The following is a 27824-nucleotide window of genomic DNA, read 5'->3' on the forward strand; positions in this document are numbered from 1 at the left end:
ACAGACCCCGTGACTTGAGAAACACCATCTAGAGGGCTCCAAAGCTCCAGAGTCTTGACTCTCTCCCACCTATTGGCAGTGCAAGCACAGCAAGTGGCTCTTGGACAACTTACCTCCCCCAGAGGACTTGCAGCAGTGCATATGTGTCAGTGTCTGCTCAATTTCAAGGAACGCAGCTGGTGGCCAATGGCCAAAAATGCTCAGGAGTACCATTTCTTCATGCTTCCTCCTCTGGGCATTGATCCCAGGCTCACCAACAGGTACCGCACTCCGTGGCCACCCGTGCAAGTACAGACAGCACCATCCCAACGTGACATGACTGCATGCAGCACCCCTGGAGCTGTGACCCAATTCCACAAACACTGCAGGCACCACCGCTCGCACTGGCAGTTCTCATGTTGGGGCACCCTCAGGCTTTTTGCTGGAGAGGCAGCGAGTCACACCTGAGTGCAGGGAGCTCCCTCCTCTTCACTCCTCTGCTTGCCCTGTCCAGGGATCCTCCTTCCCCTGGCACATGCATGGAAAAACAACTACTTTGAGCTAGTTTCAAAAAAGAAAGGAGAGCTGACCACGAAGTCACGACCTGCTATATCAGGATCTTCTCTGCAGCACCTGCTGGGGAAGGTAAGGACAGGCAGAGGGGGAAAAGGCTGCAAGGAGACCCAGCAGGGTACCAGGCAAGGGACGGACCTGCCTGCAGTGTGACCCAGGGGCAGCTGGGGAACCTCGCCGCAGCCTCACCACAGCCTCACCCACACGAGCCCTTTCTGCCTCTGCCTTCCTCCCAGCCCTGCGCTGCTCCCTGCTGAGCGAAACACCTCCTGCCAAGTATTCGGTGTGACTGCACAGCTGCTCCCTGACCAGCCATCGCCCTCCCGCTCCTGATGGAGGAGCTGATCTACACCCTGGCACTGGGACACGAGGACCGCCTGGTGCCGAGGCCGAGCATGGCACCAGCAAGGCACTGGCAGCCAGCAGCCGGCCCTCGGACACCAGCACGACTCCAGCAGCAGGCGCAGAGAAGCGGCCGCCCCTCGCAGGGACAGGGAAGGAGGCTGCCCAGCCCGAGGAGGGCAGCAGGCCCAGCACCGCCGCCGTGAGAGCCTGGCTGGGGCCGTGGAGGCCGCCCACACGCTCGGCACCTCAGGGTGCCCCGCCGGGCCCTGGGGCGGCCGCTGCCACGCGCACCTCGAGCTCGGGCTGCGGAGCTGCCAGACGCGGTGCCAGCGCGCCGGCTGCGAGAGACGAGCATTGTGCTCCTTCCCCACCAAAAACCCCGAGGCCTCCTGCGTGTACGCTAACCACAATCCTTTGAGAGGCTCGTGTATTTACAAACTGAGGCATGTTGAAATCAAAGGGGATACCATATGACATAATTCACATTAAAATGTCAACAGGCTGACAATTTATAGAGCCAATCCACCGAAGGTGGGGAGAACTAAGACGCGGTAATTGTTTAATTCCCGCTTAAACCAACAGCAGCTTTACCTTCAAAGGCGGTACAATGTGCAGGCCTTTCAGGCGCGCTGTCAGCCAAGCGATGCCAGCAGCTGGCGCCCGGCCAGGCATTAGATAACGGCTTTAACTATTTATAGGCACTTCTCACCGGCAGCGAGAGGGCGCGGGGCCGGGGAAGGCAGGATGCTGCTCTGAGAAACGCAGCTCCGTCCTGGCCACAGCAAATATTTGCCTTCGCGGCAAGGACAACCTGTTTTTCCACGAACGCAGCAGACTTTCGCTCGGGCGCAGCTCGGAGCCCGGCCGCACATGCCCGAGGCGCGGCTCCGCTCCCCGGGGGCGGACAATGCCCGGCACCGCGGGCAGGGACTCACCGAGCGCTGCTGACACGGTGCCTGGCACAGAGTGGCCCTGACCCCGACCGAGACCTGCAAACACCGCTGCAGCAGAACAATGGAGGAGTGAATTACCCCAGCCATAAATTAGTTTAGGGCATATGTGAACTTTTTACCCCAGGTAGATCTTAGCGGCTTTGCCCTCGGTCCGCATATTGTGCTGTCTTGTGAGACAATGCTTCTGGGCCACCTTGACTTGCTCGCAGCCCTTGCCCGCAGTCAGGCTGCTGGTGACAACTTGTAGCCTGTAGTAATGCACAAGGAAGGTACGAGAGAGAAACATGCTCTAGCAGGAAAAATCTTACCTGAGCAAACCACAGCCAATAAATTTTCTATAAATGCCAGCTAATGCTGTCCCTTTGAGAGCAATGGAAAGGGACTGCTTGGACTCCAGAGTCCTCTGCACAGACTCGCTGTCTGTACATAAACAGTAACACCTCATTCTCTCTTCTACCTCATTAACTGAAACGCATTAAAACAAGTGTGCATTGGGAGCAGAAAATGAGACTGTTAAACCAAGCTGATATAATCCTCATCAGCTGTGGGAAATGAGAACACATCCATTACGCTGAATCAAGTACGCCAACTGTGATTTACCGATAATGTTAAGACCCCAGAAAGATGCTCTTCCCCCTCGAATGTCTCCTTTCATACTACACAGCTCTATCCAGTCTTTAAGGCTGTGTCACTTGTTATATTCAAAGCAGTGTGTGCATATTCCGATTCCAGCAGCCACCCTTTGAGTACAGTGCTGTTGGCCGGTGTCCAGCGCTGCAGACAGCTTTGTACAAGCCTTTTGTCCCCAGAAGGTATGTTCTCACTGTACCAGCAGAGCTGGGGGCTGCCCACTTCTTAAAAGTGGAAGAAAATGCCAAATCAGAAGAGCATACACCCAGAAAATGGGACATTTAAGGATCACAATCTCAAATCAGATTATTGTTCAAGTACAGTATGGCAGTATTTAACAGCAACATACTTTACCTAGGGTTGACAGTTAGATACGCAGTTTGAGCATTCACAACTTGCCTTAGTGTTACCAGCCTTCAGAACAGCGTGAAGCACAGCGAACAGCTGGGCATCACCAGTGCCAACAGCACCATGCTCCAAGCATCCCCAAATTCTCCACTTTGGTGATCGAATGCACCAGGAGACCAAACTGAGGGAGTTTCAGAAGAGGCGACAAGTGCTGTCACGCAGTGACAACTGACCCTCAGCTCCACTGGAGGATAACAAACTGTTCTCTTCTCCTGGTGGACAACCCCGTACACATTCACTGCCCTTACAAGAAGGCACTTGGCTCGGGATGTTGGAGAAATGTTCATTTATTCTTTCCCCAGGGAGACAGAGTAAGGGAACCCTCCTGACGGCACAGGAGTTGCTGGCTGCAGGACCAGACAGACCACATTGCTCACCCGACAGTCAAGCGGCTTCAGGCACTACAGGGCTGCAGTGGATTTGAACTGCTGACCTCAAGGAGAGGCTCAGGTTTCCAAATTCTGTTTTCCTCCAGTCAGACTGCGCTCCCGGTACACCAGGCAGGGGTCTCTCCTCCCTGGCGTCTCCACCTCTCTCCCATACATTTAGAGCAGGAATGTAAACAATCGCTTTAATACTTGCAACTGCTATTTCAGATTTTTCAAAACAAACCTAAGTACGGAGCGGCATTTCACTCTGGGTGCAGTCTGTTTTGAGTGAAGTCTAGACTGAGCTCTCCAGGACTAGTTTCTCGATACAAACCTTGGGGAACTAACAGCACGCACCGGGTTCTGAAGCTGCAGTCTCCAACAGCCTGTGCAGGCATTTTGAACAGGGTCCATGAAGTCTGTTTAACCAGCATGATGTGTGCAACAGAATCACAAAGAAACAGGCATTTAAAGTGACATCTGTTGGATTAATTAGCTGTGTAATTAGCCTCCCCTCTGTGGAAATAGGCTTTGTTACTGCTGCCTGAAACTTCCCCAGGTGATTTTCTTTGTAACTATCGTTCTCCAAGCATAGGAGGAGTGGGTGAGACAGGGCTGCGATGCACGTTCAGAAAAAGAGGTGGAAATAAAGTCTAGAGGCCATTACGCAGCTGAAGGGAAATAAGTGACAGCAGGTCAGAGAACCATAACCACCAAACAAAGGTGCTGAAATCCAAACAAATCACGTCCATCAATACTTGCAAATTCCGTAACCACGTGTGGCCCTGCAGAAGGGATGAAATGAATGGATAAAATGCAAATTTTTACATTCTTTCAAATCAGATAGAGCATCTTGGCCTCTGCCTCTTGCATCTGCTCTCCACTCTCCCCACATCTCCAGTGTGGGAGACCCCAAGCCAACAACAGAAGAGTCAAATCAGGCCCACAAAAAGCTGTGTGACAAGACAGTAACCACATCTCTACCCAAGCCATTGCAACCTGTTCTGCAGCACAGAAAAATTCTGATGTTTAGAGCAATGAGGCAACCAGGATCCTGGGATTAACTGCACTTCACTGATGATTCAATGGCCAATAAGCATCTCCTTCAAAATCCACGTCCCTGTTTTAAATGCAGAACCAGAAGGAAAAACAAAAACAAAAACAAAAACCACGCATTTTTGGTGTCAGGACAACAGCAGTATAGCAGTTGAGGTGTAAGACAACTCTGACATAAATCAAACTAGTACTGACACAAATATTTTTACTGCAAGTTGATCACATCAGCTTTACCACGTTGTACCATAACATCCAGACTGTTAATTCCTTGCGGCTTCTGGCATTGGGAAGGATTCAAAATACAGCTGAGGGAAGGCAGTTTTAGAGAGCTATGATACAGCACTCTGTAAAAAATCAACTGACTCCAATGCCTGCTTATCATCTTTACTCTGCACAGGCACGTCAAGTCCCTCCCAGAGCCACGCGAGCGGGAGTCACCCCGCTGGCTTACTGTGTCCAGGCACAGGGACCTGCAAACTCGGTGGAGGAACAAACCGACGTGAGGTTTTAAAGAAACACTCACTGAAAGCTGCTGCCATCTCCCAGGTGCTGCCAGCACCATTCAGGCAGCAGTGCCTGGGGCACGGCAGGGCCCACGCAGCCGCGTGCTCCAGCAGCGACAGGCTCGTGCTCTGCCCCGCAGCTCTGCAGCGTGGGGAGCAGTCCTTGGCAGGAAGGCAATGTAACCTGGAGACAGGTATCTTCAAACAGCTGCAATAAGGTTTACCAGAGCTTGTCCAACTGTACCCGAAGGCACAACTTTCAAAGAACCTGTTGCACAAGCGTAACTTATTGCCTAATTTGAATTGCAGAACTTGATTGCACATAATACAGTGCAAGACCAGAGTCTTTAAGGACTGGCAAGTACGAGAAAAAAACACCACGGTATTAAGTTATGCATTATGCATACATTATTTATTGTAATCTAATCAATTTCCTGGAGATAGCAAACCTAGAACCTCCCATATCACTTGCACTGTAATTTTTGGAAGTTTAGCTGTTTGAAAATTTTACTCAAAAATAGCTCAGTTATCTGGGAGAGCAGAAGACAAAGCACCTTGTAACCTGGTAGAGCTAATGCAGCCCAACAGAAACCATGACTCCAGCCCACATCACATTGAACAGGCTGGGGAAAGCACTCGATAGGTCCTCCCCAGCTCGCCAATCAACCCATTCCTCGAGATGGACATTAACAAGCAGACATCCATTATTTAACAAAGCGTGTCATCAAAAAGCCTGCAGCTGCACTTAGTTACCTGGCAAGGTCTGCCACCCGCCGCACTGGAAGTCTGATGCCCCTCTACCCCTGAAGTGGGAAAAGGAATTAACAGCACCTCCTGGTCTCCAGTGCACACCACCCACAGCAGAAACTCAGCTGCCCAGCTGGGGGCACGGGACTGCCCGGTTGGGGAGTGGGTAACCACCTGAATGCACCTCTTCAGCAGACCCTGGCAAGCACAAGCTTACAGCCCTGCCGCACAACCCCACGTGCCAGCCTCAGCCTTGTACAAATCACTTGCCCAGCTCCCCGACCCACTCGCTCCAGCACTATCACACCCAGGCTGTTCCAGTCCCATCCTCTTGTCTTTGCGTGCATCAGGTGTCTGCAGGGACACCAGGCTGAGGCCCCACCAAACAGGCTCAGTCCCTGTCTCAGACCAATCTCAGCCCAGCTCTTCTGACCGAAACTCCTCTTCGCAGCGCTACATCTGCACGCAGGAGAGCAAGCAGACGTTTCTGCATCAGCCTGTACTCACAGTGGCTAATTGGCTGGAAAAGTAAAATAAAAGGCAGGTCTTATGGATCCAGACCAGGATCTCTGAACATACATTCACCCTCCACGCTCTCCTCTGCAGAGAAGCAACCTCCCACAACAGTGCAGGAGGGACAGCAGGCTCCCCAACAGCTTACACCTCCACCACAAGGCCTCCTAGAGCTTCTGTCAGCAAATCAGAGCAATGGCCACAACCACCTTATCCTCCATCCTCCCACCATCTAAAAATCTGTACTGACAAACACCATCCAACGGGGGAGAAATTCCTGACTGTGATGTACAAAATATCCATTCATGTGCTCCACAGCTACTGGGATAATAAAAACCCACAAAACCCACAAATGCAGATAAAACTGGCATCATGCATGAAAAAAGGTCATGCAAGGTGCACATTTCTGCCTCATCAGAATCGTGACACCTAGTGAGATGAGGGCTGAGGTCCAGGACAACTTCACAAGACCGATCTTACTGCCCAGTGCCCTGCCTCATCCCAGCACACCCCAGTCTTGGTGAGCCAGAGAGGAACTAAGCTGAGCTACCTGCAGTTGTTCACAAGCAACTGCTACAAAGCCATAAAAAATATCTCAAATTTACACAGATTATGGTAACAGCTTGTCAAGATGGTCTCTGGCATTTTTTTAATCCATTTTCACAAATGTTTTGAATTCTAAATCTTGTTTCACAGTGAGCTTTTGGCTACCTATTTCAGTTAACTCCTAAGGCTGCTACACCGAGCACCTGCTCCTGGCTCCTGTTCCAGTTGCAGGATCTCTCTCTCAGTTGTTGCTGTTGTAAGGTCATTTCCTCGCTAGGCACATGGCACAGTACTTACTGGAAAACTGTTGAAAGAAGAATGTAAGCGTCTGAAGTCCACGAACAAAGCATTCAGCAGGCAGTGCTTTGCATTTTCAATAATTCAGATTTCAATTAGATTTCAGAAAAACCGCAATCCCATGAGGGAGGCTACTGGAAGGGTTAAATGGACCTGACTGTTTTTTGTATTAAAATACTCAGCGAACCCAGTAGGATATTAAAACAGAACTGGATCATCGGGGTTCGTTCCTCCTGTAGAAGCAGCCAGCTCTGTGTAGAAGCCCGTCACCGTTTGCATGAACGGGAGGCAGGCACCAGGCAGAGCCGCCGAGACGCACGCTCCGACTCAGCCGCCCACCCCTCGCGGGGTGACCAAGGCTCCGCGCTGATCTCCAGGAGCTCGGCCAGGCTGGCCCGGCTCCAGAGCCCCCCTCAGCTCTTGAGATCCACCATCTGTGCAGGCCGGGCTGCAGCTCAGAAAGTTTGTCAGGCTACGAGCTCAGCAAGGCTCAGAGCCCATTCCAGACTTCAGCACGCTGTGGTCCTCAGAACTGTTTCGATTCACAAGCTTATCTTTCATCATGACTTTATCCCAGACTAGAGGATAGCAGATTTGAATTAAAGGTTTCAGAGACCAGCTTTAAAAACAACTTTGTGGGGAGACTTTTAAATGGATATTCACTTGTGAAGCTACCATTGGAATTTTAAGTTAGACCTTGCAGGAAATCAGTTAAAAGTCCCTTATAATTTGTAATTTAAACAGGCTTCTGGCAAAATCCATGTTACTCATGAGTGTAATTCAGAGCTGTGATGCTGCATCTGTAGTTCAAAAGATAAACTTGCAAAAACGAACCCAAAACACACAGAAGTCAGACAGAGAGTAAATCAAAGGTTAATACATCTCTAAATCCTCTGTAACACGCACGATAGACTCTTTGTGGGCAGCTTTACCCTAAGAACCTTAAAAAGCAGAGACTGAAGGAAGTTTTTGATAAAAATCAAAACCCAAACACGTTTCCTTTTGCCTACGTTAAATCATTTCAGTATTTCAAAGCTGAATCACGCGAACTACACACAGCTCTGGCAATGCTGAGAGGAGCTCTCCTGCAGGACCCCTAGGTGAGGCTGCAGCCTGGGCTGGTTCCAGGGTCTGAAAGCAAAGCCACCACTTGATGGCAACAGCCATGGATTAAAGTTTTCTGTACTGCGTGTGACGACAGATCTCTGCCAGCAGGTGTAGAAGGACAGGACTACGTAGACAGTTTTCCAAACTTCTGGTAGGCTGATTAAAATGCATGAGAAAATAAAGAGGAGAAACACAAACTGCTTTCCACTTCAGTCTCTCATATCGTTTAGCCAAAAGCCAAGTACTCCTTTTATTTGCTTCTTATTGATGCCCTTAATTTTCTGATTTTTTTCTCTACAAAACTCAAAACCCTACGATAACTCTTTATAAAACTCCTTACCTGATAAAATGTAGAGCTTTTATACACTGATGCCCTACAGGAAACATCTACTGTCAGCCACACGGTGAGATGAGATGACTCTCAGCTTTACTATACTGCAGAACGTTGGCATGCTTAACTTGCATTAATTCCAAACGGAACGGCAACCAGATTTTAATTAACTAGCAATTTCTGATACCTAAAGCATTTATCTTACGTAAAGGAAGACAAACAAAACCCCAAAGATGACAAACAGTATTAACAAAATACAAAGTCAGGGACAAGCAGCAAGCTGTCATGATGTGGGTGCTGGTGGGCAGGAGTATTTATAACAACGTAACAGCAGCCATAATGGGTGATGTCAAGGATTGATCCATCCAAAATCCATTCAGAGAGCAGCCACTAGCAGTGGAATTTCTAAAAGGAAAAAGGGCGGATATAAAGCAATCCTTTCCCAGTGCATAATCAAAGTTTCCAGCTACCAGCTATTTGAGAATTCACTGAGCCAGAGTTTGCATCTCAATTACCGTTTAATGAGCACCAATGTACCAAATCCTCACGTATCTGTCCAGTTCCTTTTTCAACCTACCTGCATGTCTGCTCTCTGCAACATCCCACAGCAATGAAATTCACTTGTAAATGAAGTGCTGTACAAAAAACTGTTGTTGTCCCCCCCCTCTATTTTAAACCTGTTGCTTATCATACCAGATGTTCCTTATTTTTGTGCTAGGACAGCACGGTGAGCAACTGCTGCCTATTCACCTCCTCCACTCTCTTCTGGATTTGTGCATCAAGCTAATCCCAAAGTCTATTTATTGCCTTCACAGAAGTCATTATATCCAGGTATTATCTCTGCTGCTTGCTCTGAAAAAGGGGGGGACTTTTTTTTTTTTTTTTAGCTCATCTCAAGAAAAATATTCAATGATCAGAAAAAACAAGGATTTATACAGTTCCCATGTTTTATCCTTGCCTTTGTGCTTGCTACTGACCATTGAGAATGTTTTCAAAGAGAGTGGGGATGACTCCACCTCTCACTTATAAGCAGGAAGATCAGTTTCAGCATCATGGGGGAACAGAAACACAGACATACATGTTAGGGCTGTCTACCCCCATTCCTCTAACACTGCGCCACCAAATTTCGTCTGTCATTTCCTGTGAAAGCACTTAGCGATGGAAACTTCTCTTGCAACTGCCATCCAGCTTAACACTGAAGTGGTCTCGAAGCGATCTACACTTTTTTTTTCCTTCTTCTTAAACTTATAGCAGCTTTTTAAGCTTGCTTTTTAAACCATTTCTAGATCACTTAACAAAAACCACACGTTTTTCTAGCCTTTCTTCTCCATGGTGAAAGTAAGTTTTTGTTTTACCTTTTGTTTCATATCCTTATCTAGCTATCCATTCATGGATCTCTTCTCCTAGTGACAATACCTGCACCTTTGTTTAAGAGCTATTTAATGAGAACCTTGGCAAACATGCTGGAAACCCCCCCCGTCCTGCACGAACCACACCAACCCCATCTATGGGCTGGCTGACTCTTTCAAATAACTGAGAGAACTTCCTCTTCCCAACGCCTGTTTCTTCCCTTTCTAATCCATATGCCTACTAAGACTTTTATTACACTTTTTATCCACTTGTTTACTCAGTGCTTTGCAGTTTCTGGCACATGTTACTGCCCCAAGTCTGTATTTTGCAAGCAGGTTCCTGCAGAACTCGAGTGAAGAGCCCTGGTAACCCCAGTGACTTGCTGCTGCACTGGCACCTCCACCTGAGACCGCTGCTCAGATTTATCCTACGTAAAGAGACATCCTTGAATTCTTCTCTGTGAAATATGGGCAAAGGTATCACTCCTTCCCCACCCTGTACTGTGGTTGTCCTCCTCTTTTCCTTTTCTACACATCCCCTCCTTTTTTTTATTTAATCATGTTAGGCTTTGGGGACTTTTCCTTTTTTTTTTTTTCTTCCTATTTTCAAGTTTTTCTCATGGGTAGCACACATTTAATCCAAACACCTAATGTGGACTCAAGTAAATCCCCTGTGACCTATGCACGCTGCACCCTTTTAATTTCTCCTTAGCAGTAGCTCACCCATCTTCATGTAGTTTTTACTTCAAAGCTTGACATGGTTACAGTAGATGGTCTTTTTGCTTATTTTTATTAATAAGGACACTGAATTTGAATGCATTATCACTGCTGCTATTCAGTAACTGCCTCTTACACAATATTCCACGTATCACTTGAGAATTAAACCTTTTTGGAGTTCTGCTTACTAGAGTCAAGTAAGTTAATGTGCACTGTCACCCTAGCTCCTGTCACACTTACGTGTTCTGCACTCTCACACTGGAGTGTCCTTGGAATTATCTTCCTCTCCACCAGCTTTCTCAAGTGCCTATTTGATCAGTATCTTCATTTACGACAAAAAGTGCCTCCACAGCTCTTTAATTTACACCACACAGAACGTAAACTTTTGGTTTTGGCCTGCCTCATATGCTGAGCTTAACTGGATCTGTAGAAGCTTGCCTCCCCAGTGCCAGCACAGCTCAGCACCTTGCTGCAGCTGCTCCTGCTCAGCCCCTCCTTCAGACCCCACAGTCCCTAAAAAAATTATTTAGCACTTGGAAAGACAGAGAAATGAAGATGCTAAACGAACTCCCTGAGTGCACTCATTTGGCAGCCTGGCCAGCAATGTGTTTCTTCAGTAGTTCTTTGTTTGAACTTCTGATTGAGTTACAGGTTTTGAACTCGATTCTCAGGAAGTTGTAGGAAATATCCAAACTTGGCTCTTGCTCTAGCAGATTAATCCCTCCTGGAAATTCCACCTGTGCAATAGATGTTGGGAACTGGTGCCTGACCTCTTCCAGATGTGGGGCACGCTGCTGTGCTCCAAGCCTGGCCTTGTGCTGACGAGGAGCCAAGACTTCGCTTCTGCTACAGCAGCCCTGCACTTGTCAGGAGTTTGCACAATCCCCACCTCTCTGCTTACAGCCGCTGACACAACCCAGCCCCAGTCGCATACGATACTCATCTGGCTGTCCCAGCTAGGACATGAGGGGCCTTCAAACCTGTCATCTACCTCCAAGCAGCACAACCACATCTTGACATCTCAGAAATTTAAACTCACATTTACCGTGGCGCTCCTGCTTTCCTGGTAGTTTCTCTTAGAAAATAAAAAAATACAAACCGCACACAGGAGGTAAGAAATCATGTTCAGAGGCACAAGTACGGCACTCCCCCAAGTAAGTGCCAGATAAACAACAGAATTTCCTATTTAGTCCCAGGATTTAGGGGAACAAGAGGATAAAGGATTACCAGATCCTTCCAGTTCCTCACTGTAAGCATGGACCCCACAGTTGCATCGCTGCCCCCTCATTGCTGCCCGGGGAGGACTGTTGCAAGCTATTACGATGTGCAGGACGAAGATGGCAGCAGAAGACCAAACCTCCTCCTCTGGCACTGGAAGCATTGCAGGAGGCAACTAAAAGGTTCACCAGACTATGGGCTAACAGCGTCTCCAGACCACATTTCTGGCAACAAGTAGCACCAATGGAAGAGGTTCTTGGGCAATGCAAGCAGCCAATAACATGTAATTTAAGAGGAAAACGGCAAAAAAGCAGAATAAGGAGGATTGTGTGTGATAAGCCTAGTGCGCTCTCTCACCCAGCAGCATCTGGAGAGGATTTTCTCCAGCAGGCAGGGAAGAACTCGATTACATCCAGTTAACTGTGCTCTAAACTGATTATGCATGTGCCAGGCTAATGGATTACATTAGCAAGAGGAAAAATAACATCCAATCAATCTCAATTTACTGCAGACCACACCAAGGCCTGAGAGAAGAGAAACCATTCTGTGAACTACCCCCACTCCCACTGCATCTTTTCAGCTATCAAAAGAGACACAGCATTACAATCACTCTGAAGACTGCAAGAATTGCACCGAGGCCTCAGCAAACAGCTCGCTTTATCCATAGAAAGGTTTTTCCATGAAGTCACGGATTCCAGCAATGCTGGTGTGAGACACTGCGAATCCTACCTTTTGCTGTCCCCTACCCCAGCAGGCAAGTGAGCAGCCACGCAGAGCAACATGAGCTACACTTCATGATAAAATAGTCTGTGGTTTATCAAAACAAAGAAAATCCCATACTGTGCATTTCACAGGCTTTATGCAGACACACTAGAAAGCTAATATGTGGACTGCACAACAGACTTCACTTCTTTGAAATGTGTTTTTTTTTTTTTTTGTCTAGTATCTCACTGCTTTTGTGTCAGAAGCAAAGCAGTACTGTAGCAACTCTGAGACCTCCCCAGGCCTCTTATGAACCTGAAAACTGACAATTCCTCTTCACCCGAGGAAAGCATTTCAGGAATCTTTATTACATAGATTTATGGCTGGCCCCCAAAATCCGATTTAATAATAAAAAAAAAAACTTTTTTTTTTTGAATTCCAGTTGAAGTGCTTCAATTGTTTCTTCCCCAGTTCCCCAGTAGAAACCACTAGAAATGAAGGGGTCCAGACCTAGAATTTTTAGTATTTTTAAGAGAACAATGTTAAGTGTTAAAACTCATAATAGAGCTTTCAAATACCTCTTTTGTACCCCAAATTCAGTATCACTGAGAAGATTTGATTCCTTGGCTGGCTTTTTAAAGCCTCGGTGGGATACTCATGACCCCAATTTCCAAGCTGATTTTTATTTTCTCAGGTCTCCTGCATACCTGAGAGCAGAGGCATAAAGGGAGGTGTGATCACTTTTAGAGCCAGACTCTGCTGCGCTATCTTGATTCTCAGCTGATGATGGTAACAGTGATCGTCACAGAAACCTTGGTCTCAACAACTCACTCACTAGAAATGTTTTCTGCTGTTCTTCTGACCAGTCCCCTATCAACTCCAGGCAAGTCCAACAACCACATTTCTAGACAAACTTGCTATAATGCTGCTGGTCACATCTTTCCCCTCTGAATTTGCTGAAACGGTGCATTCCCAGGAAAAATCCAGGAGTATTGAAATCTAATGCACCTGCACCGTGACGTGGGTGGGATATTGTACAGTGTGATGTCAAGTTTTAAAGTCCCATTACTTAAAGAAAAACAATTGAGAAACAATTAGGAAGTACAAAATATGATCTGCTTGTATATGTACCTTCATACATGAAGGAAATCTCACTCAATTTGGGGAAAATCAGGGAAAAAAAAGGATGAGGATAGAAAGAATATAAAAAAAAAAGAGAAACAAGAAGGCAATGAGTAGGATAGGATGTGTGAATGCAAGGTATGCGGCTGCCTAGATTTATGGCAATTCGTACCTGATTGTTCATACTAAAGCCATTATGGGATGATTAGAGAAAAAGGTGAAGCTTTAAGTCCAGTGAAAATCAATAGAAACGTCTGGAGCAATTCTGCTGCGCGAGTGAAAGGACTATTTACTGCATCCGGAGCTCCTCTTGGGTTACAGCCCAGAGGGTTCAAGCAAGCAAGGGGAGAGGGGCTGTGAACAAGAGAAGTACGTCAGGAAAAAGAAGATGGTGATAAAGACACAAAATGAGGCCAAAACAAACAAACGAACAACTAAGAAAGGAAAACAAGATGGCAGTCACAGGCCAAATGTTACCACGGAGGAAACCCTGCAATGCCTCCTAACTGACCATAGCATGGCCAATACATGCACGCACACACAGGTTTCTCTGCCCACCTTCAAGCAAGCAGCAAGCACTTGCACTTTGCTCACAGATCCCAGCATTAACATACAGAGCATTAGAGCACAGTGATGGCAGCCCTCTTCTTCCTTCCCTCCCTGCTCCCTCCACCCAGCCCTCTCAGAGCCAGAATAACCCATTTCTCTGAGAGCAGCACAGGCCTTCAAGTTCTCCTCAAGAATCTCATACAGCTTAACGACCCACCTTATGGAACAGAGCTGACAGAGGCTAGCACTGTCTTGCACAGTATTTTCAACAGTGATTGTTATTCCTTGTGTGTAAAAGTTTAACACGTACACAATACTTATAAGACCTACAAGCCCCCATGATAAAGTGCCTTGAAATGAACAGTCAGTGGCCTAAGGCTTTAAAACCCACAGCTGCTATGAGAACACGAGCTGAGGAGCTGTATCATGCAAGTGAGACTGGGTCCCGCTGGAGAGATCTGAGCAGCTTGTCTCCAAAGGATCGCAACCCACTGTGGATCAAAATAGATTTTCCTTTGTTCCAGCACTTGGGCAACGAAAGATGAAGCAAAGCCAACCCTTACCTTATAGAGCTTCAGGCTGGCCTCATGCCTCGAGTTCACCGTGTGAAGACGCAGCTTCTCTAGACTGTTGGTGTAGTAGTCACAAGCATTGCATTTCAGGTGTACTGGATTCCCAATGGCCACGCACTTCAGCCTCCACTCGTTGGCCTTCCCACCCTCCTTGATATGTGCTACCAGCTGGTATTTCTGCACATGCTTGTCCGTCTTACAGTGGAGCTGGAAGTTTGCCTTGAGCTGCGTGTTGTAGCGGCACAGCTTGCACTGGTATGAGTCTCCCATCACTGCCTTCCACTCGTCTTCAGGGAGGCTACGCTCCACGTTCATGTGGAGGCCCAGCATGTCCAAATTATCTGTAGTGAACTTGTTGCACACAGCACACTGGAAGAGCTTCAGTGATGGGTCATTTGTTTGCGTGAAACTCTCACCCAAGTTCATTAGCTCCTCAGACACCAGCTGTCCACCGCCTAACCGCATGTCCAGGGGGATCTCTCCACCCACTGCACGAAGGAAAAAGGGGAAAAAAAGAGGTCAGAAAATCTAAATTCTTTAGTTGCCAGGAGAGAAGCATAGAATGGAAATCTGCTCAATGCAATTCTTGCATCCACCAAATCCACAGCAAAAGCCAAGCACAGCCGTCCCTTCATTTATTCCTCTTCTGCTGGCCAGTACCATATCTGACAAAAAAAAAAAAAAGCAATAGCAGCCAGCATGTAAGGCTGGGAAAGGACTGCAGTGGCCCTTGCTACCTACCTTGTAAATGCCAAACTCTGAAACAGAAGCATCCAACCCTCTGCCCATGAAAGGTGGCATAAAAAAAAAACCTGCTTCAGACACAGTTCCTGAGGAGGACAAATTCCTCAGCATTGCACTGCAAGTCTCTGTGGCCATATCAAGAACAGGATAATGGGTCTTCCTGTGTTTTTCTTGCCTACCTGGAGAAGCAAACGTTACCTCATGCAGTACCTAAGCACTATCTCAACGTGATCTTGGCCACAAGTTCAAGCAATATGAGTATTACGTAGGTAAGTCACCACGCTGCAGTCAGAAACGGGCAATGTGCAGAATATGGCACATACAAAACCAGTCTGAATGGAGCCACTCCTGCAGTATTAGAACTGTTCTCTCATCCAACAGTACAAAAATGGAAGACAGTCTTCCAAAACCAATGTTGATAAATGCTTTGAACGCACAAGAAAAAGACAGCCATTATTAATAATGTGAGTACAAGAACATGTCAAGGAAAGCCAGCAGGATGCTTGCTGTCTTTAAGCGTCATAGATCTCCTCTTCAAACCAAGAGCTGAACTCTGTTCAGTTACAGTAAATGAGTACAGCAAGCTCTGATTTACATTGGATTACTTTGAAGATACGGACAGAGACTTTTTTTAACCTTAACTTTTTATGTCAAAGCACAGAGACCAACCACCAGCCTTTTCTTAGGACCTTTGCTCCACCTTGCTCTCTTTTTCCATAAGCGAAGACACTTGTGCTCTCATCCTGCAGCCTTTTGGTATTTTACCTTGATCTTATGTCATAGCTTGGCGTAAAAGTCTTATTTTATCAAAGGAACCTTCAGGTCAGCAGTTACTCAGCCAATCAAAAAGTTTCCTATATTTCAATCTGTTTGCTGAGAAAGAGCTACTAGTGGGAGGACACTCCAAGTTCAGGCAGATACCCTAACTCCATACTAACCCTTCTGAAAGCACGTCACCACAGCTGGTGCAGGCTGCAGCTTTAGGCAGCATATATGCTACTATCTTTCCTGCAGAAATACAATACCGTGATGTCCATTACAGTCATAAGCAGGAAGAACTACAGCTTACAAGAAAACCTGACTGCTGAGTTTGTTAGAGGGTACCTTGTGCTCACACAGGGAAGAAGTGGCTGGAGAAAAAAAAGTCCCATTCATGTGGAACAAGCCCCAGTGCCAGAAACCTGCCTTTGGCCAAAGCAGTCATGATCCTTGTTCTCAGCCGACTCTATCCCTGCCTGCCACAGCAGAATTACACCCTGCACACAGTGACTCCTGCATACCTGCTCACCAAACACACGAAGAGGAGGAACAGACCACTTGCCTTCTATAGTCCACATCTCCGAATCACAGTAATTTTCCTAAGCATTCCGCTTAAGATATATCCTGAAATCTTCTCTGTGAATCAGCCTACTCTAAACACATCATACAGTAAAAACATGAAAGCAGTATCTTCTGATATATTAATAGTCTACTCAAACCCAGTTTTGGACTGAAGTGTAAAAATGGAAAAAATCTGTTTCACTTCTAACAAAGTCCATAGTATGTGTATGAGTTAAATGAGCTGAGCTTATGTCAAGTGCTTTTTGACATGGGGAAGGGCCTCCCTCCGTGATCTTCAGCTTGAGATCTGTAACCATCAAGTGTACTATTCACAAATCACTTTCCAGGCAAGCTCGTATACATTCAAGGCCTTGTCTTGCACTTTAAGAGACTTCAGTTAAAATACTCTCAAATTCTCTCATGCCAACCTCCCTGTACTTCAGCAAGGAGACGCTATGAGCTACAAAAGGGGTGCATTCCAAGAAACCACCCACAGATGACTCCTTAACTTTACATGCTACTACGAGCTACATTGCAAATGGCTGTGAGTTACATCTGTTGGCAACTCAGTGCTACTGAAAATATACTGGAAAAGATTATGTCCTTGACCTCCCAAAGATGCAAGCTGGGACACCAAAGAAAAAATTAAGATAATTAATTTATAGTCACTTGAGTTCCTCCGTCTTCATTTTTTTAGTATCTTGTGTTGTTGTTCTCTCATATGACTTTCACGTCCTTCTGGACTAATAAGCTGTACTATGAATAGCTGAAGGAAAGGAGAACATGCATGAGACCAACGAACCAGTAACGTAGCGCATCAGTAATAATAGCATCAATGGATGGACAAGGTTAGAGAGGGCAGAGTGCAGCCAAAGAAATTAGCTCAGAGGGAAGCAGGTACAGTGGCAGATTTCTTTTCACATACTTTCTGTAGGCACTATGAAAAATCCTCAGCAGTAACAAAAGAATGTAGAAACAAAAGTCATTTCAGCTTTCAGCTGCCATGCCCTAAGTGCCGTGTGGGACTCTGTGATGAAAGCTGAAATACAACAGTGCTGCAGCGGCTGCCACCAGTCTTGTGCAACGTAAGCAGCACTTTGGAAGAACTTAACTGGAAACTGCCCCTACCCCATTCTAACTCTTGGGCTAAATTGTGTGGGGATAGGGTGTGCTCCCCACAGTGCCAAGACAAACATGATGAATGCTTGTTTTCAGGAAAAACACATTTGGTAATTTATTTCAAAGTGCTTTTGTCATTTGATGAGCGAAATAATCTTCTTTCTCTATAGCCATTCTTCAGATTAATGACTCTCATCCGGTCAAGCCTCAAATCTTGTATATCATGCTGGCATCAGAGGAACATTTCAGTGCAGCTTCTTCAGCAGAGGAACATATCCCCTTCTACCCAATTCATCACAACTCTCAAAACACTTACCTTTTCTTCTCAGGGCAACACAACTTGTAAGACACCAACTCAATCTCTGCCTCTGAGAGCACTAGCTGCTGAGCGGACAGCCTCACAAAGCCACCCACCACACAGTACTTACACCCCTTACCGAAACAAGAAAATCATGAGGAAACCCTTGGAAAGCATCCTTTCTATAGTAATGAGGAACATTTAATGCATGTTAGCTGTGATCTGTATCTACTGCTTTATTACCTCCTTACCAGAACTTTTAGAAAACATACCAAGGAGCGACATACTTTCCCCAGATGAGAGAAACTGTCGTGAGGGAATGGAGAAGACAAGTCTCTACCATGCAGACTCCATCCTTGACCATCACACACAGGCAATTCACTGCGCTGCAGCACACAGCGAGCCGCACAGACAGAACAAAGAGTTTGGCACGCAGCGTGCAGCCCACACATGAAGGTTTTATGGTAACACAAACACAATCCCTCCCTCACACACAGGAACAGGGGAAAACCCTTCAACCTCACCTAGAGATGGAGTCATCGTTGCCATGGGGTTGGTGGGATCAAGCTGGAATCCACCCATCATGAACTGTGCATCTGATGAAGTGCTATCCATCTTCAGGTTGGGAAGGTTCATGTTCTGTGCCAGGTAGTACTGGTAGAGCTCGGCCTCGGCAGGGGACGGCAGGCTACCGAGGCCCAGGTGCCGGTTGTGTTGGATTTGGGACATATTTTGCTGAAGCAGCATCATATTGTGCATGTGCTTCTCACTGGTCATGTGAATACGAAGGTTCCTAGCTACGTTGGTCTCATAGTCGCACACCTCGCACCGCCACGTGGGTTTGGTTTTTGGTTTGGTGGGGGAGGGGGCCCCACAGGTGCTACCAATGTTGGCGGCTGCAGCGGCCGCGGCTGCTGCAGCCGCTGCTGCCGCCCCAGCGGTGTGGCTGAAGACTTGCTCTCCCCCTCCGTTCTGCAGGTTTTGCATGTTGTTGAGATGCTTGTCAGACTGCATATGAATACTGAGGTTGCCTTTGGTAGTAGTGGAGTAGTTACAGACCTCGCAGCGGAAGGGCTTGTAACCACAGGTGTAGCTCTCACCCCGTGCCAGCCGTGGGTGCGGCTGCCCACTTTTGCAGTAGACACAGGAGCCACCCGGCTCAGGATGTTTCTCCTTCATGTGCGCCTCAAGCGTCTGCTGGTACTTGTAGTGCCAATTGCACTTGGGACACTTGAGTGTCTTACATGAGTTGCGAGAATGCATCATAGTCATGTGGCCACCCAGCGACCGCGAGGAGCCCAGGACCGTGTCACACTTTGGGCACTCCACGCCGCTCCCCGAGGGGCACTCCCCACCCCCAAGTTCACAGAGGGGGCCAGCATGCTGGTGATGGGAGATGTAGCTCCCGTCCTCGCCCTCTGTGCTCTCATTTGGTTCTGGTGCTGTGGCATTGTCTTTATTGGCACTTTCATCGATAAAGTCCAGCCTCCTGCTGCCCTCTGCCACGTTGGCTCCACCGCCCTCATTGTTAAAGCTTAAGTGATTCCTCCTGTTTGCACCATCAAAGACAAAGGAAGAAGCAGAATTAGAACTAGTAGAAGCTGTGCCCCGCGACAGGGTCTGGAGCACGTTAGGCATTAAGGGAGAGTTAGAAATGCTTTGGTTTGAGAGAGCAAGGTCCTTTTTGCTGCTGCTGCTGCTGCCGCCTGCCACAGCCCCAGAGTCCTCCTGGGGCCTGTCCTCCAGTTCGTCCTCCAACTCGCTTGGAAACAGTCCTTTGCAACCCTCATCATCCTCATCTTCTTCCTCTTCCTCCTCCTCCTCTTCCTCTTCCTCCTCCTCCACCTCCTCCTCTTCTTCCTCTTCTACCTCTTCAACTGGCTCTGCCTTCTCTGAAAGGCTGTCCTGGTCGCCCCCTTCTTGCTTCTCCCCCTCTGCCACCCCAGGGTCCTTCCCCTCTGAGGATTTGGTGGGACTGGAAGCCAGCGGGCCCAGGGGGACTGAGGTAATTGGAGTCTTCAGAGCCGAGCTGGTCAGCCCACCCAGGTTGAGGAGCGTACCAGGGGCCAGGACACCTGACGGCGGCGGCTCCGCTCCGCCGGCTGGCCCAGCCTGGAGGGCCTGCTCGCCTTCCATACGAATGCCACTGAATTTACCATAAAAACTGTGTCCAGGGCCTATGAGGTTAGCTGTGGAAACAAGAGGGTGCTGAAAGGTTTTGTTTTTTGGTTCCAGAAAGCTGACAAGGGGTTCCTTGTCTTTGCCTATCCCTTGGATGATAGCGGAGATGTTCTTATTGCTAAGAATTTTCCGCTCCTCCTCACTCAGAGTCATTCGGTGGTCGTGCACCGCATGGGTCACGAATGAGCGGACATACCCAAAGGAGAGCTTGCACAAGAAACACATCAGGATGGGCTTCCTCTTCCCGTAGAGCACAAAGCCATCGAATTTGGACAGGTCCACATTGTTGGGAACATCTTTGGATACGCAGGAGCTTTTGGCAGAACCATCGCTGTTCAGGTAATCCTTGTTGCTTTTGTGTCGCACATCGAAGACGCGGAAGCTGTGCAGGACGGGGCTGATGCCCGCCAGGGCTGAGGTATTCGGGAAGGCCTGGTCTGAGCCCTCAAACCACTTCCCGAAGGATGAGGCTATGTGGAAGGTGTTGATGATCTGTGGGTAGACGGGGGCGGCGGCAGAGGGCTCTCCCTGCTTGGAGAGAGAGTTCGGGAGCAGTGAGGGGAGAGCCCCGCTGCCACTGCCACAAGCGCCCCCGCTCTGCACCAGCTGGCTGAGGCTCTCCACGATGTAGGCCGAGCCATCCGGCTGGTAGACGATCTCACCGGCCAGGTTCTCCACGTCGCTCTCCTCGTCCCCGTCCTCGCTGCTCTCGCTCCCGCTCTCCCCCCTCAGAGGCGGGGGCGGGCGGGCGCCGGCGCAGCGGTGCTCCATGTAGCTCTGGAGGCCAGCGAAGGAGGCCGCGCACTGGCCGCAGCTCACCTCCTTGCCGGCGGGCTCGGTGCCGGGGCCGGCCGCGGCGCTGCTCTCGGGGACGCGCTCAGGGAAAGGGACCCTCAGGCTGTCCAGGGGTCCGCGGCTCTCCGCCGCGGGCTGCTCCATGCTGCCGGCCGTGTCCGGGAGGTGGGTGCTGTTGAGATCAGTCCATTGCTGGTGCTGAGGGATGCCGCACCCATTGTCCTTCCCGGGGATGACGGGCGAGTCACAGCCTTCCATGGCAGGGCCGGCACGGAGCGCTCATTGCACCCGGTACGGCTGGGACCTGCAGGCAGGGAGAGAGGGAAAAACAGGTGAGTCAGAGAGAAGACCACACGGCTCCCATATAAAGACCATGCACCACAAACGCCCTGGGGATCCCGCTCTTTGGGAGCACCAGGGATGGCACGAGAACTGGCTTCCCAAAACAGGCTCCAGGAACAGAAGACCCAACCGAGGATGCTGCGCTGGGAGTGCAACCACAGGAAATGAGCAGCAGCAATCAGAAGATGCTCGCCCCCTTCCACTTTCCCTGAGTCACAGAGGGGAGCAGGGAAGGCAAGAGGCTCATCAGAGAAAGCTGGAGGGTGGGGAAAACCTCCCCCTTCACCCTCCCTGAAGGGGGACAGGAAGATCGTAGGAACTGCATTGACACCCCCAAAGCTTTAGATCTCCCGAAAGACCTTCAAAAAATAAAAATAAAAAAGATTAATAGAAAAGCTTTTGAGAGAAGCAGAGTTCAGAAGCTACAAAAGAACACTGTCAGAACTTCAAAACTTTGTAAAAATTGTACACCCATGTCTGTGGCTTCCCAAGTCAGATGCAGTTATGTCCAGGCGGTTCCCCTCTGTTAGCTGTTCTGGGAGCACAGCGAGCACCCTGGGCTCAGCCTCACACATGCACCTCTGTAGTAGATCATGAGACCCAGAGCAAGAATTTTGGAGTCACAGCTTTTAGTATGCACGGGAGATTTATTTGCTGTTTTCTGGACAGAGTTTAAAAGGAGAGACGTCAGGAGAAAAACCAAACAGGAAATTCCAGATCTGACAAGGGTCCATCCTGGGGATCGGAAAGTGGTCAGCTCAACATGCTTCAGGAAGCTCCCAGAGATCCTGCAGGACACAGCCTGAGCACAAACTGCTTCCCCTCAGCCCCCAGACACAAATAGACGATACAGGTCCTGCAGAAGGATGGACACCCCTCCCACTATTTCTGTTCCACCAAGTATGAGACCCAGAGAACTCGCACCAACAGCCAAGCAGTCGGTGAGCACAGGCTGCTGAACATGGCCAACATCCACAGCTCCCAGGTTCGCTGCAGCCTGGGGTTCTCTCTTATGCTGCAATCCTAATGGAGTCTGTTAGGCAAAATGAGCCTTCCTAGAGGTTACAGACCTATGAGCTTAGGTCCCCAAAACGCTACTGTTATGAGCTAGAGCACGGATCAGTAAGAGATTGCCAGTTCAGCTGCAAACCTAGTAAGAATTCTGCGTGTAAAGACACGTCTCTATGGTCGTCTTCCTATAGAGAAACGCCGGGCAAGCCAAATGGGAAGAAACACCCTCAGAAATTAAAACCCTGCTACCTCAGCTGCAATAGTGATGTTCAACCTTTGAACAGATAAAAGCATACAACAAAAAACAACTCAGGGTCAAAACCCTAAAAGCAGAGGAGAACCCCACATTCTTAGGGTCAACAAAACACTGGTACTCTAGATCTGTGGTTATCAATGCCATGGAGGAATTTCTACATAGAGTTCTATCTTCTACCAACTAAATGCAAATGCAAGCATGCTTGTGTACATGATGTGTTTCACAACACAAAAACAGATGTTCTTTTGTTTTTTTTTTTTTAGCTCTTATTTTGAGAAGTCCATTCACATTAACAGCCTGCTACCGCCCTTTGTCTCTTTCAGAGACTATTAGCATTTTAGGTTGTCAAAACACTACCTAAACATTAAATACTATAATTAGAGTTTGAAAGTTTTTCCAGTACTTTCTAGATTGATGTGAGTCCATTAGACACAGCAGACTCCTGAGAGCTCCTTTAGAGCAGTACCTGTAACACAGGCACACCTTGCATCCAACTGTGCCAGCACCTTGCTGCTGCACAGATGTGCAACTGTTACTTAAACAACTTAGAAAAGAGAAGGAAAAATATGGAAAGAACTAAACATTTGTCAGAGAACGCCTCATCAGCTGCAAAGCTGTTAACATATGACAGGAGTACGGAATGAAGTATCTGAACTAGTTCAAGCAAAACAAAACGCAGCAAGGAAAGCAGAAGCTCCCCCTGCTAGCACCAGAAAGCCCTCCAGCATTCAGAGGGAGGCGTCTTCTGTTTTGTCCTCACCCCTGCATCAGGGATAACACTCCGCAGCACCCAAACACTATTCCTGCATTGTGGGAATCAGAAGTGGAATCATCAGACAAAAGCAAGTCTGACTTTCTTCTTCACACTGCTGACCACCAGATTTGGATTCTGGACATCCCCACCTGAAGGTATCTGGGCAGTTTTCCGTTCTATTTTAGTTCAGGCAAAACTTGAGAAAAACTATTTACTGCTACCTATGAGGTCAGAAAGTAGCAGTTCTCAAAGCAAGCGCAGAGCAGCTGCCTACACAGGGACACAGAGGCACGATGGTTTTACGATCTGAAGCGTTTGTACACATGGCTTTGTAGCATTTCCAGTTCCCGCTTTCCTTGGACCTTATGCCATGCACTGCTATCTGGGTGGTTGCATTGGGAATAAATAGCAGCTTGATCTGCGATAGAAATAACCTGATGCATGGAATGGAATAAGAAAGAGGAATACCTTGATTCTGTTGACAAAAGGCTCAGGCATCCTAGACACCGTTTTGCTTACCTAAGCTAAAGTGCTTTAACAGTGCCTTGTAACAGCTCTTGCTAACTATCTCTTTCCCACTGAACATTTGTCTTTAGCTATGCATTTTCTTCAAATTGATCCCAGATTCTTCTGTAATGAGGTTACATATTCATCTTTCCACAATGTGACATATCCTCTCCTCCTAACTGCTACCTTTGTATTGACAACTGTGATCCAAATCAAACTGAAACATTCATATTGGGTGAAAACTGAGTAAATGAGGAACTCCATGAGGCTTCTATTTCTGCCAAGAAAAGTTCTGGGAATATCTGTGCAGACTTCAAAGCACAATGTGGAACAAGAGTGCCCCAATTTCAAAACACCTTGACAAAAAGCATTCAGTTTGCCAGCCTGGACAAAAATTCCCTGGCATTAAATAATTTAAAATCTGAAAATCAAATAAAAAAAACATCATTAAGAAGACAGCAAAATAGCAAAGCACAGCCAGCTCCCCAGGAACCGTGCACAGACAACACACACCATGAATGTGAGCATCTCCATTATCAAGAACTCTTGATTGGCAGGAAGATGCCTGACTGACAATTGGGCCAAAAGGGTTAGCAGGGCTGATGGGGCGGGAGGGTTAACAGCCTGATTGTAAAATCAATGTAATAAATGCTTGGTAAGTTACAGGAACATGCGGGAAGAGAAGGCCGCGATTGATAAAGGACTGCGGCTTTGATGCTGCACTGGGGACTTGTTTATTGACAAGAAAGCCAATCTCTTCTCCGAGCCAGGCCAGGCCAGGCAAACCTGCAAGCGCTTACCAATTAATTGGTGGGCTTTTCTGCCTTGGGTTGCTTTAACATGTCTCCCCCACTCCAAGTTAACCAGCTCAGGAGGTGCTGCTCTGAAGGAATCCTTCCTCTGTTTGCTCGGCACGTGGCCCTGTTGGGGCATGCAGAAAGCGCCGCAGTCCGAGCACGGCCTGCCTGCCCTGCACAGCCCCCAGGCACGTGCCAAGCCCCTTCCAAACCCAGCGTCATCTCCAGAGCTATTCCTAAAGAACGATGCTGAAGGAGGAAAAGGCACGGATTTGTTTCCATTCACACCCAAACTGTAGGTATTATCCCTTTAAACTGAAAAGGGCGATTTCCTTGTTAACGCAAAGCAGACTTTTTGCTGGAGTACAACGTAGGCCACTACCAGGGGCCCTGCATCTCCCTCTGAGGCCATCCCTAAATGACCCAGGGGGGACGTGCAGAGCTGGCGAGGACAGACCAACCCCTGCGCACTCCACACCTCCCCATCCTCTCCCCGGCCCCCCGCCCTCTTTGCTCTGTTTATCAGCCAGTCAATAAGAAAAGGTAGTTCTTACTTAAGGAGGCAGAAGTCAACTCGTCAGGTCGATCAGCACTCTGTCTGTAAACATGGTTTCCCGTAAAATCAATGAACTCCAGTTACAGAGAGAACAGCCTGAGCGCCAGAGCCTCCCCGTGCCCCCGCGGCAGGGAAGGGCTCTCCCTCGCTCCCTTCTCCAGCCTCGTGTCCCGAGCTGCTCCACGCAGCTTGCAGCCGCCCGCGGCTCCCATGGCTGTGCTTGCTGTGCCTCCCGCAGGCAGCCCACCCAGCCCCACAGCATCGCTGCACCTCGCACCCTTCGGAGCAGGTTTGGGACGCGGTGGGACAGCTCTCCCAGGCACCGGCGGGCAGGGAGTTCCTAGCAGGGCAGGAGCAGTGGCCACAGCAGCTCAGAGCTGAACCACAGCTGGAGGGCCCAGCGTGCCCAGAAGCACTGCGCTGGGCCCCACATTTTCATCGGGAGTTTCTACCAACCACGGCTGCTCTGTCTGCAGCCATGCTCTGTCCAGAGCACAAGTGAAGTCGACCCCCGCTGCTCCCTGTCACCTCCTTGCAGCTCCTGTCCCACCCTCCACACCTGCAGAACTGCCACCTTACAGCAACGCTTCCACCGCCGAGGAGGGGGCCGCAGCTCGCGGGGCAGCCCCCAGCCCGCAACGCCGCGCATCTTCCTCCCCAGCGCGGCGGCGGCAGCGGCACGGGGAAGGGAGAGCGGGAGGGAGGAGGGGGCTCCTGCTGTTGCCCAGGCTTCCCGAGAATTAAATATGAACAGCCGTGCTGTGTAATTTTAAATTGTTAATTAGCACAGGGTTAATTAGGCGGCCCTTTCACAAGAGGCTGTTTGGCAGTAAACCAAGACTGGAAGCAATGAGGAAGGAGGAAAACAAAAGGAGAAAGAGACAGTGAGAAACTGTTCCCTCAGCTAATGACCCACATGGCACCATGAAAAAAGGGTGCTGAGGACAGGGAAAAGATACAAGCAGATGCATTACATCCACGGCCATTACCCTGGAAGATACCCAGCCAGGCACCCCACCCCCTGCCTATTCCCACAGCCCACACGGTGCGGAGAAGTGCTCAACCTTGTAATGAGCAGGGTCTGCTCCTTCAGAGCATCCTGGCAAGCAGCAGAGCCTCACAAATTCCAGCCAGCTTTTGATTTTTAAGCTTTATGCCATGGCTCCACAGGAGACATGGCTTATGCAAACGCTTACAGTCAGCAACTGGACCCGAGCGCTTCCTGTTGCAGAGAACTGCACAACGGCCTCTAAACTTTGCAAACACACACCTACCTGTTGTGCCAACAGACGCTCTATAAATCAATACCATAAACACAGGCTGAGAGACTACCCTAGATTAGCTCTAGCACAGGTGCTGGTGATTCGCAGGGGGAGAGGAACAGGTCAGAGGCAAGGGGACAAAGAAAGTGCGGGGACTGAGAGTGGCCTTAGAAGCTCTGTGCACACCCCTCCTTACTGGCTCATCGTGGCATTTTAAGACGTTTAAGATGTTTAATAAGGGCACGGCATGGCAAGATGCTAATGGCCAGGTCAGCCAAGAAGCTCCTGGCTCAGGAATGGCACAGGATGGCACTCGTTTCAGCCTAAAAAAATAGGGGTGGACATACTACTGAGTAGCCAAATAACTGTGTAATCCCTAAGTCCAGGTACGCTCAAAGCTCAGTGCTCCTGGGATCAGAAAGCCCGGGAGGGGGGAGAAGGCAGTTACCCAATCCGCCTGGAGTGGTGACACAACGAACACGGAGCATCAAAGCCTCCTGCGTCACTTCCCAGCACCTGGCGTGCTACAAAGCACTCTCGTAACACTTAGGAAATTGCATGTGGAAAAACACGATAAAAATCACTACCTAGAATCAAGAATCCAAAAACTAAGGAAAAACAGAATGTATGTTGTTGCCTAAGCAACTTTAATTTTTCTCCTCTATACATATGCATTACGACACTGCCTTTAATTACACGATCACGCACTGCCTCACTTAGTAAGGAGAAGGGTCACATACGGGGGTAAAAACAAAGTTGCGTGAGCATGTTGTCACTTTGCAAGATTTATACAGTAGCTGTTATCACACAAATACGTGGAAACTCACTTCCTAGAATAGAAAGATCTTTTTCAATTTCCTAAGCAACAAGGGCTGGATATTCGAGCTTGGTGGCAACACAGAGATAGCTTCAGTTCCCAGCTTCAACAAAACGCGTTACGTTCCAACATACAGAAGATACGTGTGCCAGCTCTTTCCCATTCGTTAAGGTACCAGAAGGGTTGGAAGGTATTATTACCATGCAGGGGAATGTTGACGAGTCTGCTACATTACTTGAAATATTAGGATAAAATGGTATAAATGAGCCAAAAATTACATACAACAGTGAATGTGGATTCATGGCTTGAAGAATGATTTCTAGCTATGGTTTTCTGTCCACATTTTACAATGTCTGTGCTCTGAGATTCTTCTTAAGCAATTCCTAACAAAAGGACTGAAAATAAGGATATTTATTTGCTGAGTTCAACGCTTCAAAAAGAAGTTCTAAGCTCATTTCCCTTTTTCACATATTAAGTTGC

The 27824-nt window shown here is 48.3% G+C and overlaps 1 protein-coding gene across 7 annotated transcripts in view; it reads right to left on the reverse strand.

Annotated features, from left to right (window-relative positions):
- The window catches only part of ZFHX3 (zinc finger homeobox 3), a 166046-nt gene that overhangs the window by 91243 nt on the left and 46979 nt on the right, over positions 1–27824 (reverse strand). For all 7 annotated transcript variants that reach the window (XM_068693663.1, XM_068693664.1, XM_068693666.1 and 4 more), the window contains 2 exons: positions 18591–21346; positions 14577–15073 (listed from right to left, as the gene is read on the reverse strand). In XM_068693663.1, coding sequence (XP_068549764.1) covers positions 14577–15073; positions 18591–21300 — 3207 coding nt within the window. In that variant the 5' untranslated portion in view covers positions 21301–21346. Of the gene's footprint in view, positions 1–14576; positions 15074–18590; positions 21347–27824 lie in introns of those variants that run through there.

This window comes from Anas acuta, chromosome 10, assembly GCF_963932015.1.
Source record: "Anas acuta chromosome 10, bAnaAcu1.1, whole genome shotgun sequence".
NCBI lineage: Eukaryota > Metazoa > Chordata > Aves > Anseriformes > Anatidae > Anas > Anas acuta.